This window comes from Calonectris borealis, chromosome 5 (genome assembly GCF_964195595.1).
Source record: "Calonectris borealis chromosome 5, bCalBor7.hap1.2, whole genome shotgun sequence".
NCBI lineage: Eukaryota > Metazoa > Chordata > Aves > Procellariiformes > Procellariidae > Calonectris > Calonectris borealis.
Genome location: NC_134316.1, coordinates 40,692,951 through 40,713,645, shown reverse-complemented (window position 1 = coordinate 40,713,645; position 20,695 = coordinate 40,692,951). Strand labels below are relative to the sequence as shown.

Sequence of the window (20,695 nt, the reverse complement as noted above, 5' to 3'; positions counted from 1 at the left end):
CAAAGATTCGCTAAAGTGAACTCCCCGTTCAGACTTGGTGCCGAACAGCAGCAGCTAAACACTAGGAGAAGCCGCTGAGCACTTGCAGTAGTTGGCCACAGGAGGCGAGTGAGTAGCGAAGGTGATACATGGCATGGTGATTTCATTCAAACCTACTGCGATAGCTGCTAGGCATAAAGGCAGGCAGGAGAATTCTAGCCCCACTATGAGGGCTGTGGATAGCCTACGGTGGCAAGAGATGTAGACACTGGCCAGACTTCCCTTGCACCAGCATCACATGGGCAAAAGACAATCTAAATTGCAGTGCTGTGCTTGTTTTTTTGGAGAAACTCTCTTGAGATGCAAGGCATTGGAGGTCCTACAGTTATTCCTCCTCTTTTTCATCTATTAGACACCATAACAGAGACAAGCCAGTTTGTTCACTAACGGGTAAGGACCAAACTCACTTTGTCAATCTATTATAATTCTGACCTGCCAAGTCTCACACATCACGTGTGAGCTACACTCCTCTGGCTCCTGTGCCAAATCCACCCCTGCACAGCAGGAACAGCCATATAACATGCCCTATAACCCATCCTATTCTGCCAGTGGCATCTTTCATGGGATTCCAGGACAGGATGGAGCACTACAGCTCGGGCAGGACCAGAGAGCAGGCTCTCAAGGGTCAAAGGAGATGTGCTGGAACAAGTATCTCTTAGCAGTATCCTATTTCTGTGGACTCTTAGACCTGAATCTGTGCATTTCCTTGACAGGCATGAGAACATCCATTACCTGACTTACAGATCAAGTCATATGGAAGTGGAAGGGCTGAATAATTCACAAAAGAATTGATAAAGCATAAGCTCCTGTTTAAACTTTAGCTATGTACTTGTATCTTGTAAAGTTACAGACATCCAACTTCCTATCCAAACAGGGCAGTGGGAAGAGCATACAAACAAAATGGCAAGACAACTCTAACATTACTTAAAACTACCAATTCTTACCTCATTTCAATGTCCCACAACGCTGCATCGTCACTTATCCAGGGATTGGAAGGCTCAGGAGGAGTTATAAAGGGGTCATATTCCACATACTGCTCTGTGTAGGCTATTAAACTGACAGATATAAAAAAGAAAAAAAAGAAGAAAGAAAAAAAAGAATCAGGGCCTGAACGCTCAGTCACATGTCAGAGAGGTACAGCTTTTCTTCTTTTTTTTTTTTTTTGTGCGCGTATGTGTGTGTGCGTGTGTGTGCTTCTTTTTATTTTTGTAGGGATCAGTCAGTTTCTCAGCAACCATAGAAGTCCCTTTTCCCAGGGATGGTGCATGCGAGGATTTCTCTGCACACACCCACCAGCTCAGTCCAGTATTCTCCTCAAGCTTGTCTCTGTTGAGATGCCCACAAAAAGCCCGATGAGGCAACAACTGGATTGCTATGGTAGGACTTCCGCCAGAGAGCCATGGGATGACTATGAAGCGCGTGTCCTCCTCTTCATTTGTTGCACATTGCTATTGCCTCTTGCCTTTTTGGTTTTTGCAGACTTTTGCACCCACTTAACTTGACGCATTATGAGCAACTCATCTAAACAGGGTCATGTGCTGTAGCTAAGAATATACTTCAATCTTTGGAGGATCACAGCCCTGAGCATCAAAGCTTCAGGCTATAGATCTTTTTGTTTTGTTACGTTGGTATACCATTTAGTCTAATGGCACTACTGTAAAATACTTCAACAGTAGTTTATAATAATTAACTTAGAATGTAGTAAATTATACACATGTTGGAAAAACACCTGGCCTTTATACTGGCTTGCTTCGTGACGAGTCAGATAAGACATATAGCCTCTAATCCCCACTAAGATGACATTCAAAGAGCTTCTGGGAAAAGGACTGTGTCTGCTTGCATAAGCGATTCAGGAATTCCACCGGGGTTGGGGCTAGGGGCACATTTTTACAAAAGAAAGACAGCATGTATGAAATAAATCAAAAGAAATTTGTCCTAGTCTGTATTGGAAATACTCTAAGGCACTTTTTAATTTTTTTGCCTAGGTCTGCCAAGTAATTAACTAAGTTAATTGAGTCTCATCATACTGAACAACTAATCTACTTGCACTGTGATTGTCCATGCTAAACTTTACCTCTGGTCTTCCACATCTCAAAAAGGTAGAATGAAGAGACCTTGTGAAACAAAGGGTCACAAAAGGCAGAAAGTTTCCCTGACCTGCTCTACAGTAATTATTTCTTTTTGTTTGTCCTAGCTCTTATCATGAGGCATTAAAATCATACACTTTTGTAACCACAGCAGGTTCCCATTGCCCCTCAGGGCACTCAGGGCTGTCTCATCTCATTTCATTAATTACATTTCATGACTGCTGTGGGTCAAGGGTTGGAGAAGGGAGCAGCGTCCAATTTCAGAGAGCAGCAGCAATCCTTAAGACATCAACGAGAGAGAGGGTTGGTTAATAAAAAAAAAACAAAACAACAAAAAGGATCAATCAGGAGATATCTGCTGTGAAACTTGAATTGCTCCTAATAAAATAATAAGGCGGCATCAGATGTGCTAGTGCAAGTACTAGCAAAAATAAAAGGGGAAAAAACTAAATCAAATGAATCAAGGGGGAATTGCTAAGCACATTTTGCCGATTCAGTATAATGACAGCAGTGGAATCGTTGCCTCATTGTCCAAAGGAGGCTACAGGCGGGGGACTCCTAAGGGAAAGCATTTCTGTCAAAATGCAAACCTGGACTTTTGGGCTTTTGGGTGATGCACTGTAATTCTGGTAGAAGAGGTGGTGGGAAGAATTCACTGAAGGGTGCAGAGCTTGCCTTGAGAACCCAACTGTCTTGCACTCGGGGGCCCCGCTGAGCCTTCACAGTAACTTTGAGGAGCTGGGAGGATAACACAGATTTTCACCTAGGGAGCTGAGATTGCTTCTGGTAGGAAGATGCTCCAGTTTTCCCCAGGCATTTCTGGGATTGCACCAACACTGCACGATGCAGTCAGGAAAAAGAGTAGGTAGAATATATTGATAGTTTTTCTCAACAGTTCTCAAATCTCATTGCCAAATCCTAAACCGGACAGTGTGCAGGACCCAAGTGGGGAGAAAGGATGTGGAAGAAAGGAGAAGAAAACTGTTTCCAAGGTGCCTGGAGCAGCTGAGGGATGCCTGCTCCCACAGTTGGTGCAGATCTACTCCTGGAAGGGGAACAGGCAGGAGGGGGAAGAAAACCTTTAGTAGTGGGCATTTATTTCACGGGAACAGGGGATAACCTTTTGAGAGCCTTTCCGTTCTCCTTCTGCTGGACAAATGCTATCCCATAGTATAGCGTGCATTCATGGAAAACGTATGCAATTGCTCTATCACTATTAAAACAATTTGTATCTTATTCCTAGAACAGATTAGACAGCAGCTTGTTTCCCCCACCACCCCCTGCCTTATTTGCTCCTCGTTACTTCCCTTGTCCTGCCTGAAAGTGCCTTTGTGCCGTACTGAAAAAATGGCAGGTGGTGCCGCTGTCAGGCTTGGCTGTTGAAGGGAGCGTGCCAAGAAGTCGTCTCCTGCACCCCGATCCGCCACACTGTCACTTAAACTAGTCCCAAAAGCGGGGCCCAGCCTGAAAAGTGACTTGCTAATAACGGCACCTCCTATACAGCAGATTTGCTCCTGGCATTTGTATTTAGCATTTTACATCGGGCTTTCAGGCCGCACAGGTTTTTATTTCAGGCAATCGTTCAACTCAGGTCATCCACATTCATTCCTCCGCACCTATCCCCAAGGCCACTGGACTCATCAGCCCCTCTACTTCCCTCCCTCCTGCTCCGTGACCCTCCACATCCAGGCTGCGCTTCCCACCGCTCTCCGCACCAAGCCCTGGGACCCTCCAGCAACGCTGCCACCCAAAGTCATCACATAACCAAACACTTCTTCACAAGATATAAATATCACAACCACGATTTTCGTTTGTTATAATTTCAAAATGAGACCTTCAAAAACAGGAGAAAAGAATTTTTTGATTGTTCTCATTTAATTTACTTTTCTCCTGGTTATCAATTTTCACAGGTTTTGATAGCAACATTTTCTTCTCCAATTTGGGACCAATTGAAAAAAAAAAAAAAGCCCAAAGCCCTTTGCAAACCAGGAAAATTAAAATTTTCTGGTCAGTTTTACTGAAAACTAATAGGGTTTTTTGGCACTGACAATGTTACATTTAAAATGTCAGTAGCTCCTTATGAACTTGAACAACAGATGTGTTATATGGACAGGATTCGATGTTCACAAGTGAATGAGTTTTACTGAGTCCATCTTACTGAATAAATACCTACCTAGAAAAAATTCAAGCAAAACAGATCTGCTTGCTTGTAAATTACCAGCCTGGAAATCACTACTGTCTCAGTATATTATGGTCATTGTAAGTAAATTCAGTACAAAATGACATTTTTTGGTAAAGCACAAATGTATCTTCATAATAAAAAAGAACCAGAAAGCCCAAAACATAAATATGAATGTGCTAATTTCAATCGTACAATATAGTATATGCAGGATTTCAGGGAGCCTCCGAATATTTTCTATTTCATTGGATAAATTTTCATTTTAATTGTTAAACTTTATGAGCCAATAGGACTTCATTTTGGGGATCTCGCCATTTCATTTGCCTACTTTAGTACACAGATGCTAATTACAGGTGCAGGCATTGCAAAGCACATTTCATAGGGTAACCTCTTTTCAATTTGCTTAAATAAAAATTCCTCTATTATTTCTCTACAAGGCACTAGCCCTTATCATGGCCCTCATGTTCAACAGTTTTGCTCTAAAGGTGATGTTACTGAAGAGCATACCAGTCCCTACATTTGTCTCAGTGATGCCCCTGCAAACGTGCATAACTTACAAGCATCTAAGTAAAGGAGCTGTCACTCTCAATTAAATTTGAGCTTGTTCTTTACCTGTTCGTACTTTCCTACCAGAACTAAATATTCGGCAAGTCAAATTGTGCCTTGATTTGCCTCTGTGAGAAATCCACTTCTTAAAACACTGCCTTGAGTAGTCCAGGTACAACCCCAGTACTTCCCACAGGGTTTCATAGTGTAAGTGGGAGTAGAAACTGGCCCTGCAACCCCAGTACGAACACGGACATGAACACCACGTGCAACAAGACGCAAACGCAACTCCTTCCCCAGAGCTGTGCCAGACCAACAAGAGATGAGCACTGAGAGTTTGCCCACAAACGAAAAAAAGGGTATTTTCAAATTGAAACAGGAATGATTTTTCTGTAAATAAACTCTAGGGTTGTGAAGGGGTGGGAAACAAAAGTACTGCAAGGGTTCTTTCTTTTGTGAATGGTATTTCTTCTGTTCTTACAGTAGGACAGCATCCTCATTTTTCACCTACTTTTTGTCAGTGGCAGAAGAGCGAGTGCAGAAGTGTCAGTGGTCAGCAGACAGGCAGCACGGCCGGTCAAGGAGGGGGAAGGATTGATGCACAGAAGGGGGACCAGCCTTTGTACGTTCCTGCCTGCTCTCTCTTTCTGGAAATGCCAAACTGGAAATGAGGAAAGAATGGGAAATCATGCGAACGGGGACACTCACCTTTCTGCTACTTTGGACATCTTTAAACAATGTCTCTCTATCTGCATGTTCAGAAAAGTTATCTGAGGAGAGAGATGACAAGGACATTAACAATCCAGGAGCTCCACAGCATGCATTGATCATAGCCCAACACACTATTGATTTCTCTTTCCAAACAGCTTGAAAGTAACTCAGAAGGAAATGGGACCCTTCCCTAGGTATTAGAAGCAGCTTATTAACTGATTCCAACAGAAGTCTCCATTTCCTATAGCAAAGACCCAGGGGAAGCTTCACAAGACATAATTAAGAGCAGGAAAGGCACATATTTGGGGCCAAGGTTCCTAGACTACTCAGGATGCAATGTGATCCCTTTTTTACACCACACTCCTCTCTTCCATTTCTCTAACTGACTGGCATCACAAGACCAATAACGGTTTTACAGCACATTTGCACTCTGCTGTGAACTAGTTCTTGACAGTACTCTACAGCCTATGTTGCCTATGATGGAAAAAGCTCCAAAAATTTAGCGTTCAGGTTTAGTTCAGAAGACCACCCTAAAACTGGCTGCCTAAGAAACATGCTTAAAGCTGCCTTTACTAAAATGCTGACCTAGTGATTCCTGCCTCTACTTCACTGAGTGCTGCTTGTTGCAGGAAAGTGATTTCGAGGGAGAGCTCCCTGTGCCAGGGCAAGGATGTGTGAGTTGGCTGGCCATTCCTTGGAGTGATTGTGCAAGTAACTTTTTCCTACTTCCCTAAAAGCTCTGACTGTACAAAGTCATGCACCGAACGATGCCTTTCCTTACCACCCGTCCCCAGCCTGTGCCCCAGCATGCTGGCTTCTTCCCTAGCCTTTGTCACTGCCCACTTTTCAGACATCCTAGCGAACTGGAAATTAATCTATCTACTGGTCCACAGACAGAATAATAGTAGATTCAAAGGTCAGTATTACCCATAATACGTATGATCATACAACTGCACTGCCCAATGAAAGCACTTCTCTCTCTCTTTAAACCCTTACTACTTTGCATAAAGTATGTGAGGATCAAGGGCAGGTAATTGCTAATAACTCAATAACTTTATATGCTTTTTTTTTTTTTGCAGATAACAGTTCTCAGAAGAGTTGCCATACAGCGATCTACTTACTTGTTTCCGGAAATCCTCTTTTGTAATTTTGCGTACAGGTTGGGAGGGCATGTGTACAGGGCTTTGGGGCTGAGACTCCTCTGTAACACCATATACTGACTGTGAGGAACCAATAAAAAACAGAAGAGATTACAGCATTTTTCTCTGTTATGCAATGAGGAAAACTGCAGTATGCAAAGCAGTAAGGTAACAAGCCAGCAATTTCCTACTGTTTATATCCACAAAGGTCAATAATCATTCAGCCTGGAGCAAAATTTACAGATCAGACCGTGCTTGCAGATGCCTGCACTTGGAAGGTCTGCAGGCACATTAAGAAAAGAGTTTATTTTAAATGTTAAAATGCAGCTGATAATTTTTAGGAGCTCTGAAGGCTGTGTGTGCCAATGCTTGCAGGATGAACACTGGGAGTGGTCATTATGATGAACCAAGTGGAGAAAGAAAAGACTAGAACCTAATCCTATGCCATTTTCTTTCACTTGGTTTAATTTCTTGTTGTAAAAATACACATTGAAGAAAGAGCTTAACCAGCTGTCAATGGGTCAAGTTCACGTGAACCTCTAAACAAAAACCTGCAGATTGACTTGTAGCCATTCATTTTCAGGACAGAGACCTCCACTGAATGTAATATCAGTTACCCTTTCATTTTGTGCTTTTGCTTTTTATTTAACATTCGTAAGAGACGTGTGAATAGCTCTGCTGCAATTTAACTACCAATGAAAGTTCAGGAGTCTGGTGTCACCTCCAAAACAGATAACGAGAGGAAACGGCCTCAAGTGCGCCAGGGGAGGTTTAGATTGGATATTAGGAAAAATTTCTTCAATGAAAGGATTACCAAGCACTGGAACAGGCTGCCCAGGGAAGTGGTTGAGTCACCATCCCTGAAGGTATTAAAAAGATGTGTAGATATGGCGCTTAGGTACATGGTTTAGTAGTGGACTTGGCAGTGTTACGGTTGGACTCTATGATCTCGAGGGTTTTTTCCAAGCTAAATGATTCTATGATTCTATATATACAAAAGAGCTAAAACTTGCTGGAAGTCAAAGACATCCAAGTTGCTAATGATCCAGCCTTTGAAATGAATAAGGCGGGTAAACAGCTCTGAAAAATCCGTGCCCAAATAATTTCTGAAAATGGGACCTAGGTACTTTTGCCAATTGCTTTTAATTTTACAGGAGCGCAGAGCCAGCAGATACCTGGGACACAGAGCTCCTTAGAGCCCTTCTCAGCTCTACCCATCACCCAGTCTGTACTGCTCTGCAGGTAAAACAGGAATAGTAAATTCACCAATTAGAACAAAACAGAAGTGATATTTGCAAAACGCCTTTTTTTTTGGTTCCTATTGGGTAAGTCTGATATACTGTAGGTGTCAAGTGTGATTTGCATTAAAAACAAACAAACAAAAAAACCCACAACCAAAACCAGAAACTCAAACTGACCTTTTTCACCTTCTGTGGATTTTTCATACGACGACACTTTCTAATGTCCATTTCTGTGGTGTTCACACAGCCTGGCTGAAAAGAGATGGTAATCGTATTATTCCTCTGTTTACAATCCACACGCTACCTTACCTTTCTAAAATACACAATTACATCTTGTCCAAAATTCTTTCCTGAAGTTTGTGTCCCATAAATTACCCTTGCTAAACAAGAGACTGCATATATCTAAAGTTGGCATCTCAGCACCCAATCCATTTACTCATAACTTTGGCACCAGAAGGAAATATCTCCGCTAAGAGGGGACCTTTTTCTAGGAAGTCTGAGCCAAACTGGATAAGCTGCTTTTCTTTTGTACACACAATAAATAATCTTCAAAACTTCACATTTATCATGTATTTCCAAATCAATAGTTCCATGCATGCGCAAGCCTAGAATGTCTAAAATAATCTTGTAGACACTTGATGTGTTTTGAACTGTGAGGAAAATCCACGTGGTGACTGTAAAGGCAATGTATTTATGCAATACATGGCGCAGTGTTTACTAGTATTAAAACTTTCCTGTCAAAACCTGGAAAGTCTCATCATTCAAAAAGAGCTTTACCACAGGCCTGTGCACATCCCAGAATGCTCTTTCCTGGCTGTCCAAAATCTTTCTTTCTGTTTTATCCTTTTTTCTGTCGATTCTGAAAACAAAAGCATAAACATATAAGTCATTGTACAAGTAATGCTTTCTTCTTTGCTACAGTTCCTAGCTGGGGTTTTTAAGCCCATGATAAAAAAAAAAATCAGAAATCCACTTTTTTGTACAGCAATGTCACACTGCCGCTTGCAAGGCCATGTGCCGTGAACATAATATCACTGATGTTTTTTACTCCAATATGTGTCAAAAGAGATTTTCCTATTAAGGTGGGAAATTTAATTTAACATCTGTTTTTTCATCTGGAGAAGAAAGCAACCTTTCCTGATACTCTGTTCCCAGTCCCTGATTTGGCAGGCTGGGGAAGTTTGTGTTTGGCTTCGGCTTTGTCCGGAGACCCACCAGGACCCTCGTTACTCCAGGTGAAGCTCTCGGATGGTGCTGGATGGAGGTCCACGTCGGGAGGCCCCATTGCACGCCGGTGCCCCAGCGGCACCGCTGGCATGACCACAAATTGCGAAGGGGCAGCTATCCCAGGCATTCCCAGCAGCAAGAGCACAGGCAGCACTTGGGGCCGCCCTCCTCAGGGCTTTCAGCAGAGCGAGGGGTGACAGCACGGGCAACCGGAGCAGAGCTCGCCGTGCGGCCCCGTGCAAGCCAGCGCTCATCCGGGAGACCCGCGACTGGGCCAGCACAACGGTAACTCAGTAATTTCAGCCCTGATGCAGCCAGTGCATCGACTCACTCAAAGCGCACACATCAAAGGCGACCGGAGTTTGTTCAAAACAACTGTTCCCCTATCTCTCGGCAGCATTAAGCAATTCGCTTCTGGTACCTCACTCCTGTGCTCAGCTCTACACGTGAGCACAGCAAAGTCACCACCGGCTTGCAAGATCGACCTGCGGAGAGACTGGGTGAGGCACAGGGAAGGAGGAACTGCCTTTGCCTCCAGAGCAGGATTGAAAAGCCAACAGCATCCCTGTGCTGGGTTTCTGCGCTGCCGCCACCCGGGAAAATCAAAGCAGTGAAGAAAAAAAACAAACCACACCAGCTGGGATTTCTGACCATCAGGTCCTCCCCCCTCCGGTTTTTCTTTTGGAGGGGCAGTGATCCTCAGGTAAGTCTGTGCAAGAAAAAGGATTAGGAAACTGGGGACTGGAACAGCCCTCCCCACAAAAAGCCCGAGTCCTCCCTAGTTCGGTATCACTCTCTGAATATCCTGCCTCCAGGGCTGAGACAAGAAACCGGCTCTGCACCAGCTCTGTCCCCGCACAAAGACAGAGCAGCCGCCCGACGGCAGTCGCTGTACTGTGCTGGGGAGCAAATGCAGACACCCAGTCCAAAACTTCTTTTTCTGAGCGCGCCCTTCGTGCCCGGCCAAAGGGGAAGGTGAAGTCTTCAGCCAACCTCACACCAGCCACGAACTGGAGGGACTCTTCAGAGGCTCCATGAATTGTCTTCATGGGTGCTTGGTGCTGAACCGAGGTTCTTGGTTCATGTCCCCAAACTTACTGATAACTCAGTATTTCACATTTTAAACTATGAAGACACTACATAATTAGATGCTCTGCGGCTGCAGTTTTTGAGCAATGTAGGTACAGCAATGGAAATCCTGTGTGCAAATGAAGATGTTGAAGACAGAGCAGAACTTGATAAGCAGGAGGAATGTTTTCAGGAATTTTTGGTTTGTTTTCCTTTTTAGTTAATTCAGGGCTGTGAATTACACTGTGAATTCCAGCCCTGCCTTGTTGGAAAGCTGAAGACTGAACCATCACATAAACTGGGAACCAAGAAGATAAAACTAGCCAGCAAAAAAAGTTGATAGTGGCCAGTCCGTGCGTACGTTTCAAAGAAAACTGAATGGAGAAAAGATGAATAAGCAACACTGATCACGTCAAGAATCTGATATTTACATTTCTTTCTTAGGTAATAATTGTATGGTGTGGACAGAATGCAGAATTTGTTTTGACTTAGATTTTTTTTTCTTACTTAGTTTTTTTTTCTCCTCCATCTTGGCAATAAACCTTTAAGTAACTGAAAGCAAAATTGCTATCTTAACTTCTAATTTTCTCTTCCAAACAGAACACTGGTATTCTGGTTGGAAAAAATCCCTTAATGACCTTGTAAATTAAAGGATAATTACCATGTACTTAAATAGTGCATAATTACAATGTTATTAAGCAAAGAATTATTAAGCAAAATTCCAAAGAGTTAATCAAAGATAGAGACATATACCTCAGCCACACCCTCAAGAAATGATGTTCCTTAACTTTTTAGCATCTAATGCTGAAAGTGCAAATTCCTTCTAGTGGTACAGAGTGCCGGTACTGGTGTTCCCATGCGCCATCTTCACCAACCTTTCCATTTTATAGGTGACAACTACATGAAACGGACATGGAGGGTTGTAGGCGCTAGTTTGTAGACACTAGTCTACAAACCCTAGACCATACCCATTTTGCAGCAATAATGAAAACATGCTCAGAACATTGAGAGGCTTCAAACTTTTTTCACAGGGGAAGATGAGAAAAAAAAGTAGATTTCAATTATGAGCAGAGGATAGGAAAAACCCAAATAGTAAATCCGAGTAAGTTTCATGTAAGTGGTACTCAATTCTCCACAAGTGGTACTCAATTCTCCACACTAATTTAGCAGTGCAAGTCGGACTGCAGAGAGCAGAGCTACAATAGAGTCAACTGGAGATTGGTATAAACGAGAAAACCAAATCCAGTCTGCTGGAAATACCAGCCTTATAGTCACTTTGAAGGGGCAGTATTTTTAAACACGGAAATACTTTACAAGCATAGAGTAACACAGGCAGATGACAAAGTTCTGTTCTTTCCATCTATACAAAACAAAAATACTACACAAAAGTAGAAGCAGAACGGGCAAGTGAATTGCCCAAGCTCCCATGGTGAATCCAGGCTCAGGAGCTCCTGACCAACATTTCCATGTACAGATAATGAAACCCATCTTTCAGATTCTGCCAATTCTGAAGGCTCTCTATCGTTTCTAGTCTGCTGGTGATTAAAATTCACTAGCACCTTCTAGGCTTAGTTGCAGTAAAGACTTTGGCAGAGAAATTTTATCTGTACAAAATCCCCTTCCCTTCGCAGCTCAATACCGGTGCAGTTTAGGGCTCCAGGATTACTCACTTCACTTGGGCCTCAGCTTGCATGAAGATGAATTCCCACTTTCTTGCAAATGCTCTCTGAAGTCTTGCTAAGTTTTCCTGACAAAAGACGAAAATAGTAAGAACAATTCATCCCTGTGATGATAACAACTGCTTAAGCACAGTTAGCATGGTGGTTTATTTTTCTCCTTTTTTTTTTCAAGCTGGAAAACTCAAGACACAGAAGCCAGTGTTGGTTTCAGGTGAACTGCCTTGCAGGCAAAGCAAGGTTGTAACACATCCTTTCAGGCTGCAGCCCCATAGCTGCAGCCAAGAAGGCCCTGTCAGGGAGAAGTAATGGAGTGTGATGAAGACAGCCTGAGCTCTACTATGAAAATAATGATGCACTTGTTCCCAAAAGATAACACTGAGAAGTTTTGTGAAGCTGACGACTTTCATTTCTGATAGCAGATGCCTGCCACCTGCACGTTTCCCTCTCATCCCCACTCTCCCTTCCTCCCCCCACTGCTCTCTTCTCTTCAGGCTTTTGCAAAGGTGCAAAGCCTGAGCATCCCTTGCTTTGCTCAGCCCTGAGAGCATTACGCAGCTGCACAGCACTGCAGGCTGGGGATTGCCAGGATGATTCATAAAAGGAAATAGCTTGTTTGTCTGAACATTGAACATTGTCTGAACACGGAACATGGCTAACTGCAAAGACCGGGTCCAGATGCAGCCTTGCTCTACATCTGAAGGAAGAGCTCTGGTCCAGATCCATTACAGAGAGCGTCGTGATCTAAACATTTGGAGGTGGATGTGACTTCATCACAGCTTAAGGTCAAACTTGGGACATGACCAGAATTTCAGGCTCAAATGGCACCCCGATGTCACATATCCACACCCACCCTGACAAGGAGGCCTACGAGACCATTAACCTGACGTTCTTCTCCATTACAGCTGGTTCAACTGTTGCAAATTTTCATTGGAATGAACACTATTAGTTCTACGGCTGTTCTTTTTATAGCTATTCCCTTTATTTTAAGAAAGTGCTTAAGTGCATGCATTTCAATGCTAGAATAAATCTTCCTATTATTTACTTTAAACTCTTGTATAACACAAGGCATAAAGCTTGGCGGTGTTACCACCAAGTCCATGTAAGAGTTTCAGTCCGTACACACGGAAGAAAACAGTTAAGCAAATGATTTACAGCTGTGCTGAACTGCGATGATTTCCTTAACTGTGGTTACAAGGAAGAACTACTTGTAATTATCTGCAAAAACAATTTTTTGTGGGTTTCTTTTTTTTTTTTGCTTTATTTTAAATTATATTCACATGTGCCCTCTGGAGTAAATACGCTGAAGCCAATGAAACATCACCAATTGATGCAATATTTGAATCATGCTTATGTTTGGCCAATTATAAACAAAATTGAATGCAATTATGCAAGCTTAATCATATCATCAAGACCCTTGCTCTACCAGTATAAATGCGGGAGGGGGGAGGGGGGGGGGGGGTGCGGGGATGTCTATGAATGCTGCAAGCAGAGAATGAGAAGATGTCCCCTGAAATGCTTTGTAGAGATTCTCTTTGGAAACTCCAGGTCAGTGCCGATGCCTACGGAGAAGCATTCTCACACTACATCTCCAGAAATGTGTACTAAATACACAGGGCTCCTTCCCACTCCCGTAAGCCTGTTTCTCTCGCTTGTGCTCAGCTTACATCTCCATTGCTGGATCTGCTTCAGCTCCCATAATGACTAGGAAGAGTCGGTGCCATTCTTATCTGATTGTCTCTAATTAAGAGAGCAAAGTTTGAACGCAGAAGCAATCTCTAATTGTGCAATGCAATATTCACAAGAAAAATGAGAGACTGCCAAGATCTAATTATTTGCCATCACTGGAGCATTGCTACTCTCAGTAGAGAACGATGTGCAAAAGTACTTAGCCATAGCCTCGCTGCATGTGTGCGGGAGCGTGTGCGCTGCTGAACAGCCTTTTGTTGCTTTATGATAGATCTTTAGAGTACTTGCAGTTAATTGGTTGGCCGTGAGCAATTTTAATGGTTTTAATAATGAAATCAACAATACACAGAAGAGAAAACTCAGCAAAAGGATGTGTAAGTGCATGCAGATTATTATATTCCTTCCTTTATGCCTGTACTTCAAGATTAGAACTCTTGGCAACTCTGGATGCATTTCCAGGGTGGATAAGTGGCAATTTTTGCATGCTCTTCAGTGAAAGGACCAAATGGCATGTATATATATACATGTGCTCAAAAGTCCCAAAATGTAGACGGTAAGGAAGAAGGAAAAAGTCCATTCTTGGAAAAACCCCTAATATATATGCGATAAAAATGTTTTCATTGTAATAAACATGAACACAGAAGTGCACTAGAGCCAGCTTTGTAAACAAACCCTCCAACGAAAAACTCCACATTTGAAATTCAGCTGTTACACTGTTGAGCTAGTAAACAAAAATAAAAGTCAATATGATAGAAAGAAAAGTTCAGCTGGTCAGAGCATTACACTGCTGGCATTCAAAGAAACTCACACCAGCCCTGCCCCTCCTGCCTCCATCTTCCCACTCCTTTCCACCCAAACCCTGCACAATCTGAAGCCAAGGTTGGGGATATTTTTATGGATAATCATTTCATAACAGAAAATATGCCCTGAATAAGCTTGAGTAATAGTTTTTATATGGCATATTGAAAGCAGTCCAAGGCTAATATCTGAAACTTTCCTTTTAAGGCCCGCAACTAGATGGGTCATCAGCAATTTAATTGCCCAATAATGCACCTGAAAGCCATCATTTCATGTCTTAATATCTGCTATATAAACCAGAAACTGTTAACTGGAAAGAGGAAACCAATGTAAACTTCTGTGAGATTTCCCCAATCTTGGAGGGCTGGCTATACAGCAGATGTTTTAATTTCAGATGTTGCAAAGCCAGGGACGTTCCCCAATCACATTTCTGGTGTTGTCTCCAGATCAATCTCCACACAATTCTGACAACTGAAAAAAAAGACACAGTAAAGGCTGACCCCAAAGCACAAAATGGCAGCATTCAATTGGCAAGCAAAGCTCTCCCCACACCCCCCAGCTTTAAACTCTAGCAGCAGTGTACCTACGGCTTCATAATCTGCCAGCTCCAGCCTAGCTTTGTTCTGCATGGTCCGTTTGCAAAGGTAGATGGCTAAAGGGAGAAACAGAATGGAAAACAATTACAGACAGATTATTAGTACTAGTTCTTAAAAAAGAAAAAAGTGGTCCATGCACTGTTCATTCTCATCGAAAGCAACACAAGGCAAGGAATGAGAGGGCTGAATACCCAGCTGATATTACCCACTAGTAATCTCAGGGGCCTTAAACATCTGGGACATCTCATTTAAAAGTGCTGAGAGTAGATGCCAGGACCTAACAAGATGTCTGAGAAAGGCACAATTGCTTCTGGGGCTGGTAAAAGATTTAGCATTAGCAACCTGTTCCCCTCAGCACTTTGGGAATATGCCTGCCAAAGTGAGCGGTCCTGCACTTCTCTTCCCCTTTTGTTTAAAAAAAAAAATAATAAAATTCAGGATATTGAAATGAAAACAGAAATACGGGCCAGATTTTAAAGGTATGATCTGAGCATTTTTTCATATGCTCCATCCACTTATTCTACACATTTCAAATGGTTAAGAAAAGCCTTCTCACATTTCACCATAGGCAGACACTGCAGAAACTGATGTGGTTTGGGATTCTGAGAGACACGATGAGCCCAGTGCACAACACCAAACGAGTCCCAGGCTGCTTTCGCGGAAAGCCTCAGCTGCACTGCTAGCTGACCCCATTTCCATTACAGGCTGAAACACAAGGTCCCCAGCACACTCTGGGTATACGGTCAGGTGTGAACTATGTAAGAGACGTCCAGTGCTCTCATTTTGGGATGGATCTAGGTGTGAATTTTACAGCTTGTGTTTTGCCCTCTCTCATGCTGCAGGGCTAGGTACCTTTTGTCCAACAGCGCACCAAACTGGAGCGGGGCAGAAGGCAAAGCATCATCTACATAAAACTGCAACAAATCTTTTTGAGAAAATTTCAGCTTTTCTTTGAAAACCCCAGGGCTTTGGTTTCCAGATAAATACAATTTTCTGACACCTTCATAGATGTTTTCCATTGGAAACCTATTCTACTTAAAAATATATGTAAAAAACAGTGCTACCCATATAATTCTATTCTATGCTATTCCTATAATTTTAACCTTCATATAATGAGCCAATATTATGCACGTTAACCAGAGCTGATCAGTTCATGTATATTTATATTTATACATCTCAAGAGCAGTTTCATCTGTAAGCCATTTACAACACCAAATAAAGTGAGAGTTAGTCATCTCATAGTATTTCTTCACGCTAGGCAGTGACCTTGCCATCAGCAAGTTAGTTCCTGTCCTGTGAGTGGATCCATGCAAATAGAAAAAGTATGAAGAGCTGCTGGGATTTCAGTTTTATTTGGGTCTACTGCTAGTTTGGGATTAATTCCTGGGAAGACTCCATCTGTACAGACCTCTGATATGCAAAGGCTGATTATAAGCATATGTTAGAGATTTCTGGGACAGATGAAAATCTGTCACTACAGGACTCAAAACTAGTGGAGTTGCAGCTTGCCCAGCTGTGGGTCAGCTCATATGGGCTTTATTTGGAAATGTACTGTTCCACTCAATGCCCTTGCAGCACAATAATCTGATGCAAAACCAGTTATTTATCGGATACTATAGGAAAAAACAGAACTTCCCTTTTCAGATTGTTATTCTGATATTTACAGAATACATATTTGGCACGGTTCAGACAGTTATATATGGTGACTGTAAAATCTGGAAATTATTTTGCATATAATGAACAGCATCATGTTTCCTCCTAAGCAGTTCCCTCACTGGGATCACATAAGTCTGTGCTAGCTTCCCTGCAGATGAGGACTATCACATGACAGACACCATTGCAGGCTACTTCTCCACCCCAGCAAATGATTTCCAGAATCCATAATGATGAGTAATTATTGCCCAGGAAAAAAAAAAAACCTGATTATTCAGGGAGGAGTTCTAAACTGATCTTAGATTATGAGATATTTCAAAAGAAGCACTTCCAGAAGCTCCTGTTTTACGAGCACACACACGGATTCACTTCCTCTTCCAATGCCACACCAGGACGCAACGATTGATTTTATCATTTAACCGTGAAAGAAGTGCAGTTCTGGAAGAGACAGCAACATTGCATGCAGACAGCTAAAGATAACACCACTAACATATTTTCTTTATGTATTATCGCTGTCTGCAGGCACTCACATGTTTAACGCACCATGTTGCAGTTTATTAGCTCATAAACCATGCTCAGCCTTCTCTTTTTTACCAGCTATCAGCTGGTAATCTTAAAAAAAACGGGAAAAATAAGTCTGATGTCATATATCAGAGAACTTCAACTATGGGTTGCCATCAGTTATATACTGGTTTATTGATCAGCCAGATGAGTGCCCAGATGAGGTAACTTTTTATTGATCAACATATCAGATCCAGCTACAGATCAGAGTATGTTCTCCCACAAAAGCAATATTGGTATTATTTAAGATTCCCAAGCAGCAGTATTCTGCTTGCCATAAATCCTGCCGAAACAAACAGAGCTATGGGAGAATGAAGGTAACGGTAGGTAAAACCCTGGCCTTGCTGAACTTGACGGCTCCAGCTCCGTGGGCTTAAGACGCCCTGGGATTTCACTTCATGTATTTGAGAAAGGCACAAATCTGCCTCTGGTGCTGCGGCAGATGAGGAACTCTGCTGATGAAGGGTTTAGATGGCCAACAGTAATTATTTTAAGGACAATTTTTTCCATCACAAACTTTCTGTACTAACTTTCTACAATGAAATAATTATACTCTCACCATAATCTGTGTTTTCTGGTTCCCAGCAGTTTGAAGGCCAAAAGTACGGTGCCTAAGAAACAACATAGGCATTTTTGTAATTTAAGACATGAAGAACAATTCAGATGCAGAAAAACATTACAAGTACAGAAAGAAGAATCACAAAGTCTATGGCCCAGTCTCTGCCCTCAGGGGAAACACTGCCACAGATCTCAGTAAAAGTGAGGAAGTTTTCCGGGAAGGTATCACCTTTAACATTCCTCACAGCAGGTAAACAGAGATGCTGTAACACAAGCATCTCTTGAGGAGGATGTCCAGTATGTCCAGTATCCTGATGACATTTTAGACACTGTTGCCATCTCATCTGAATGTGGACCTCTTACCCTCTATCCCCAGAACCTCCTCTTTCCCCAGATACTCACAAGCACCCTGATTTTTTTTTTTTTTTTTTTTTTTTTTTATTTAGGAGCATGAGAAACCTCATGGCCTTTTATATATGCTACACACCACTTGCTCTTTTGGAGCAGCTACCAGTGTGGTTGGCAGCCTACAAAACAATTTACTTTTTAAATATAACAGATGGCAGAGGTCAAAACTCAGCTGATTAGAGGCATTCTGAAAGCAGAAGTCTTGCTAAGCTTACTGCTTTTGTTTTCTATCCAAGTCTGCATATTGCAGTTGCTACAATTCATTACAAGGTACTACCTACATGTGGCTGTATTTCAGTTTTAACATGAATGAAAAATAACGTCCCTGTGATCACACAAATTACAGAACACTGCTGTGCATTACTGATGTAATGCCACAAATGGGCGTAGGACATTACACACACACAGACTATTCCTTGCACCAAAGTACAGTGAGAAAACATGGAGGGATCAAACAACACAAGATTCAATACTCCTCACTGATACATATCTTATGAACTTCCAGAGATGATGAGCTTCTGTTAAAGGAGGGACTGATGTTGAGGTAGAAAATGGCAAGAGGAGAGTAATGGAAAAGAAAAGTTATTCTATCAGGTTATTTTTGCAGAAAACGGCTGAGGAGAACTGTTGCAGGAAATGACAACAGGCAAAGAATAAGCAGAAGTTGTAGGAAAAGATAAGGGAAAGCAAAGTCAATAAGCAGTCAAGACAATTTGATGATGTGGTTTACACAGGCTTAAAATAAGGAAAATAAATTAAATGATACTCTGCTTTTGAAATCTAGCTCCTGAGAGCTGCAGAGGACAACTTCTCATGGTGTCATTCTTTTAAAATAGAGAGAAATACAACTAAATGGGCAGTCAGTATTACCCCTGCTTCTGTCAAGTCTTGCATGACAGAAGGAGCAGGACTTTCAGAAAAGCAAGGGAACTATCATGAAAAATTTTAGTCTGAATGATGCCAGGTAACCAGAAGGTGGGGAGAGATAAGGGGAGGTCTGTGACCTCCTGGGCTTCTTTGTTCACCATGCCACTGGTCTCACATGATAACACAATACCGCATTAGCAGTAGGACAGCGAGCATGAGCAGCAGCAACATCAGATGCAAAGAGGAGAACAGGCTTTTCAAATGAAAACTAAATAAGAGAAAACAAATGTAAAGGGTGAACAGAAGAGAGGGCACAGGAAAGATACGGGAGCTGGCTGGGATCATGCAACAGAAAAACACAAATTCAGCCAGAAGGATTAGGCAGTAGGACTCCAGGTTTGAACTTATTGCCTCTTTTAAAGTCATGTAATCTGCCCAAAAGGAGTTGTTGCAGCACAAGCACTCAGTTATCTAGGAGGTTGACAGCAGCAGTCTTTGGAAAGGGCATAGAACTCAAGCGCAGGATGCTTTAAAATTCAACACATCTGGAGGCACAGGAACGCTGGGGGATAGAGATGTCCCAGCTTAGGTGACTGCCAAGGTTACACATCCTCTGTAAAAGTGCCAAAGCCTGAAGCTTGCCCCCTCCCACACCAATCTGTAACTGAGAGGATAAAAATTTGAATTTGCTGCTGTGCCAGAGTTTGAATGTCCAATTGCAAAGTTTGCCCTGGTCCATTCTGCACAGGAGGGTGGCTACTCAATTCTGTGCCAGGGTTAGAACCTGAAAGTCATTTTCTTTCTCCTGGTTTAGTTCAACTCTGAGTACAACAGCGTTGGAATCAAGTATCAAACATAATCACAGGACGTATCAGTTCATTTATGTAAAAACTGTGGTCAGAAAGTAGAAAAGAGTGATTTGGGATTCTAAAGCAGATCTTTTTGAAGGGACTTCATAACTCCCTACGCCTCAATCCCTGGCTTCATAGACCTAACGGGTGCTTAGGGATAAAGAGTGGGTGATTTCAGCAGTATTATTGCAGGGACAGCAGAAGGGGCCACAAGGAAGGCAGAGGGCTCACCAACCTGAAAACGATAGAACGTCCCATCATCTTTCAGGGTAAGGACATGGTCTGAGATCGGAAAGACATAACCCTGTGCAGCGATAAGACTTCCCAAGTGTATTGCTTCCCCTGTGAAAGAGAGAAAACAGCGGGGATGTGTCAGGAAGACAGGCACTGCACACTCCTCTGCTTTCAGCAGCGGCCCTGGCGATGGCTCACGCAAAGACCTGCTGCAGGCACGCGCCTCTGTACCCACACCGCATCCTTACGCCTTCCGACCAAACGGTGCAAAGCAGGAGAGCAGAAATCAGCCTTACAATACAGATGAAACACTGCTCAAATGTTTAACCTGCTGGTTTTATGTTTACAAAATGTCACACACCAGTTCGGCTCTGGAGTCTAAAATTCAATTCAAAGCACATTATCTGCCACAGGTGACAGCTGACAAGAGGCCTGTTCCACCAGTGAACCCCACTTGCCTCTATCAAATCCGACAAACACCTGCAACATCAGGTCATTAGCAGCATGTTTATTCATAAAGACAAATCCTGACACCGTAGCATTGCTTTTGTTAGAGGAAACGGTGCT

At 42.5% G+C, this 20,695-nt stretch overlaps 1 protein-coding gene across 2 annotated transcripts in view; it reads right to left on the bottom strand.

Annotated features, from left to right (window-relative positions):
* RGS6 (regulator of G protein signaling 6) overlaps window positions 1–20,695 on the bottom strand; it is a 284,238-nt gene that overhangs the window by 50,572 nt on the left and 212,971 nt on the right. For both annotated transcript variants that reach the window (XM_075151981.1, XM_075151982.1), the window contains exons 5-13: window positions 20,130–20,236; window positions 17,770–17,821; window positions 14,988–15,052; window positions 11,908–11,984; window positions 8,720–8,801; window positions 8,120–8,194; window positions 6,684–6,782; window positions 5,560–5,621; window positions 984–1,094 (exon numbers count right to left, since the gene is read on the bottom strand). In XM_075151981.1, coding sequence (XP_075008082.1) covers window positions 984–1,094; window positions 5,560–5,621; window positions 6,684–6,782; window positions 8,120–8,194; window positions 8,720–8,801; window positions 11,908–11,984; window positions 14,988–15,052; window positions 17,770–17,821; window positions 20,130–20,236 — 730 coding nt within the window. The remainder of the gene's footprint in view (window positions 1–983; window positions 1,095–5,559; window positions 5,622–6,683; window positions 6,783–8,119; window positions 8,195–8,719; window positions 8,802–11,907; window positions 11,985–14,987; window positions 15,053–17,769; window positions 17,822–20,129; window positions 20,237–20,695) is intronic.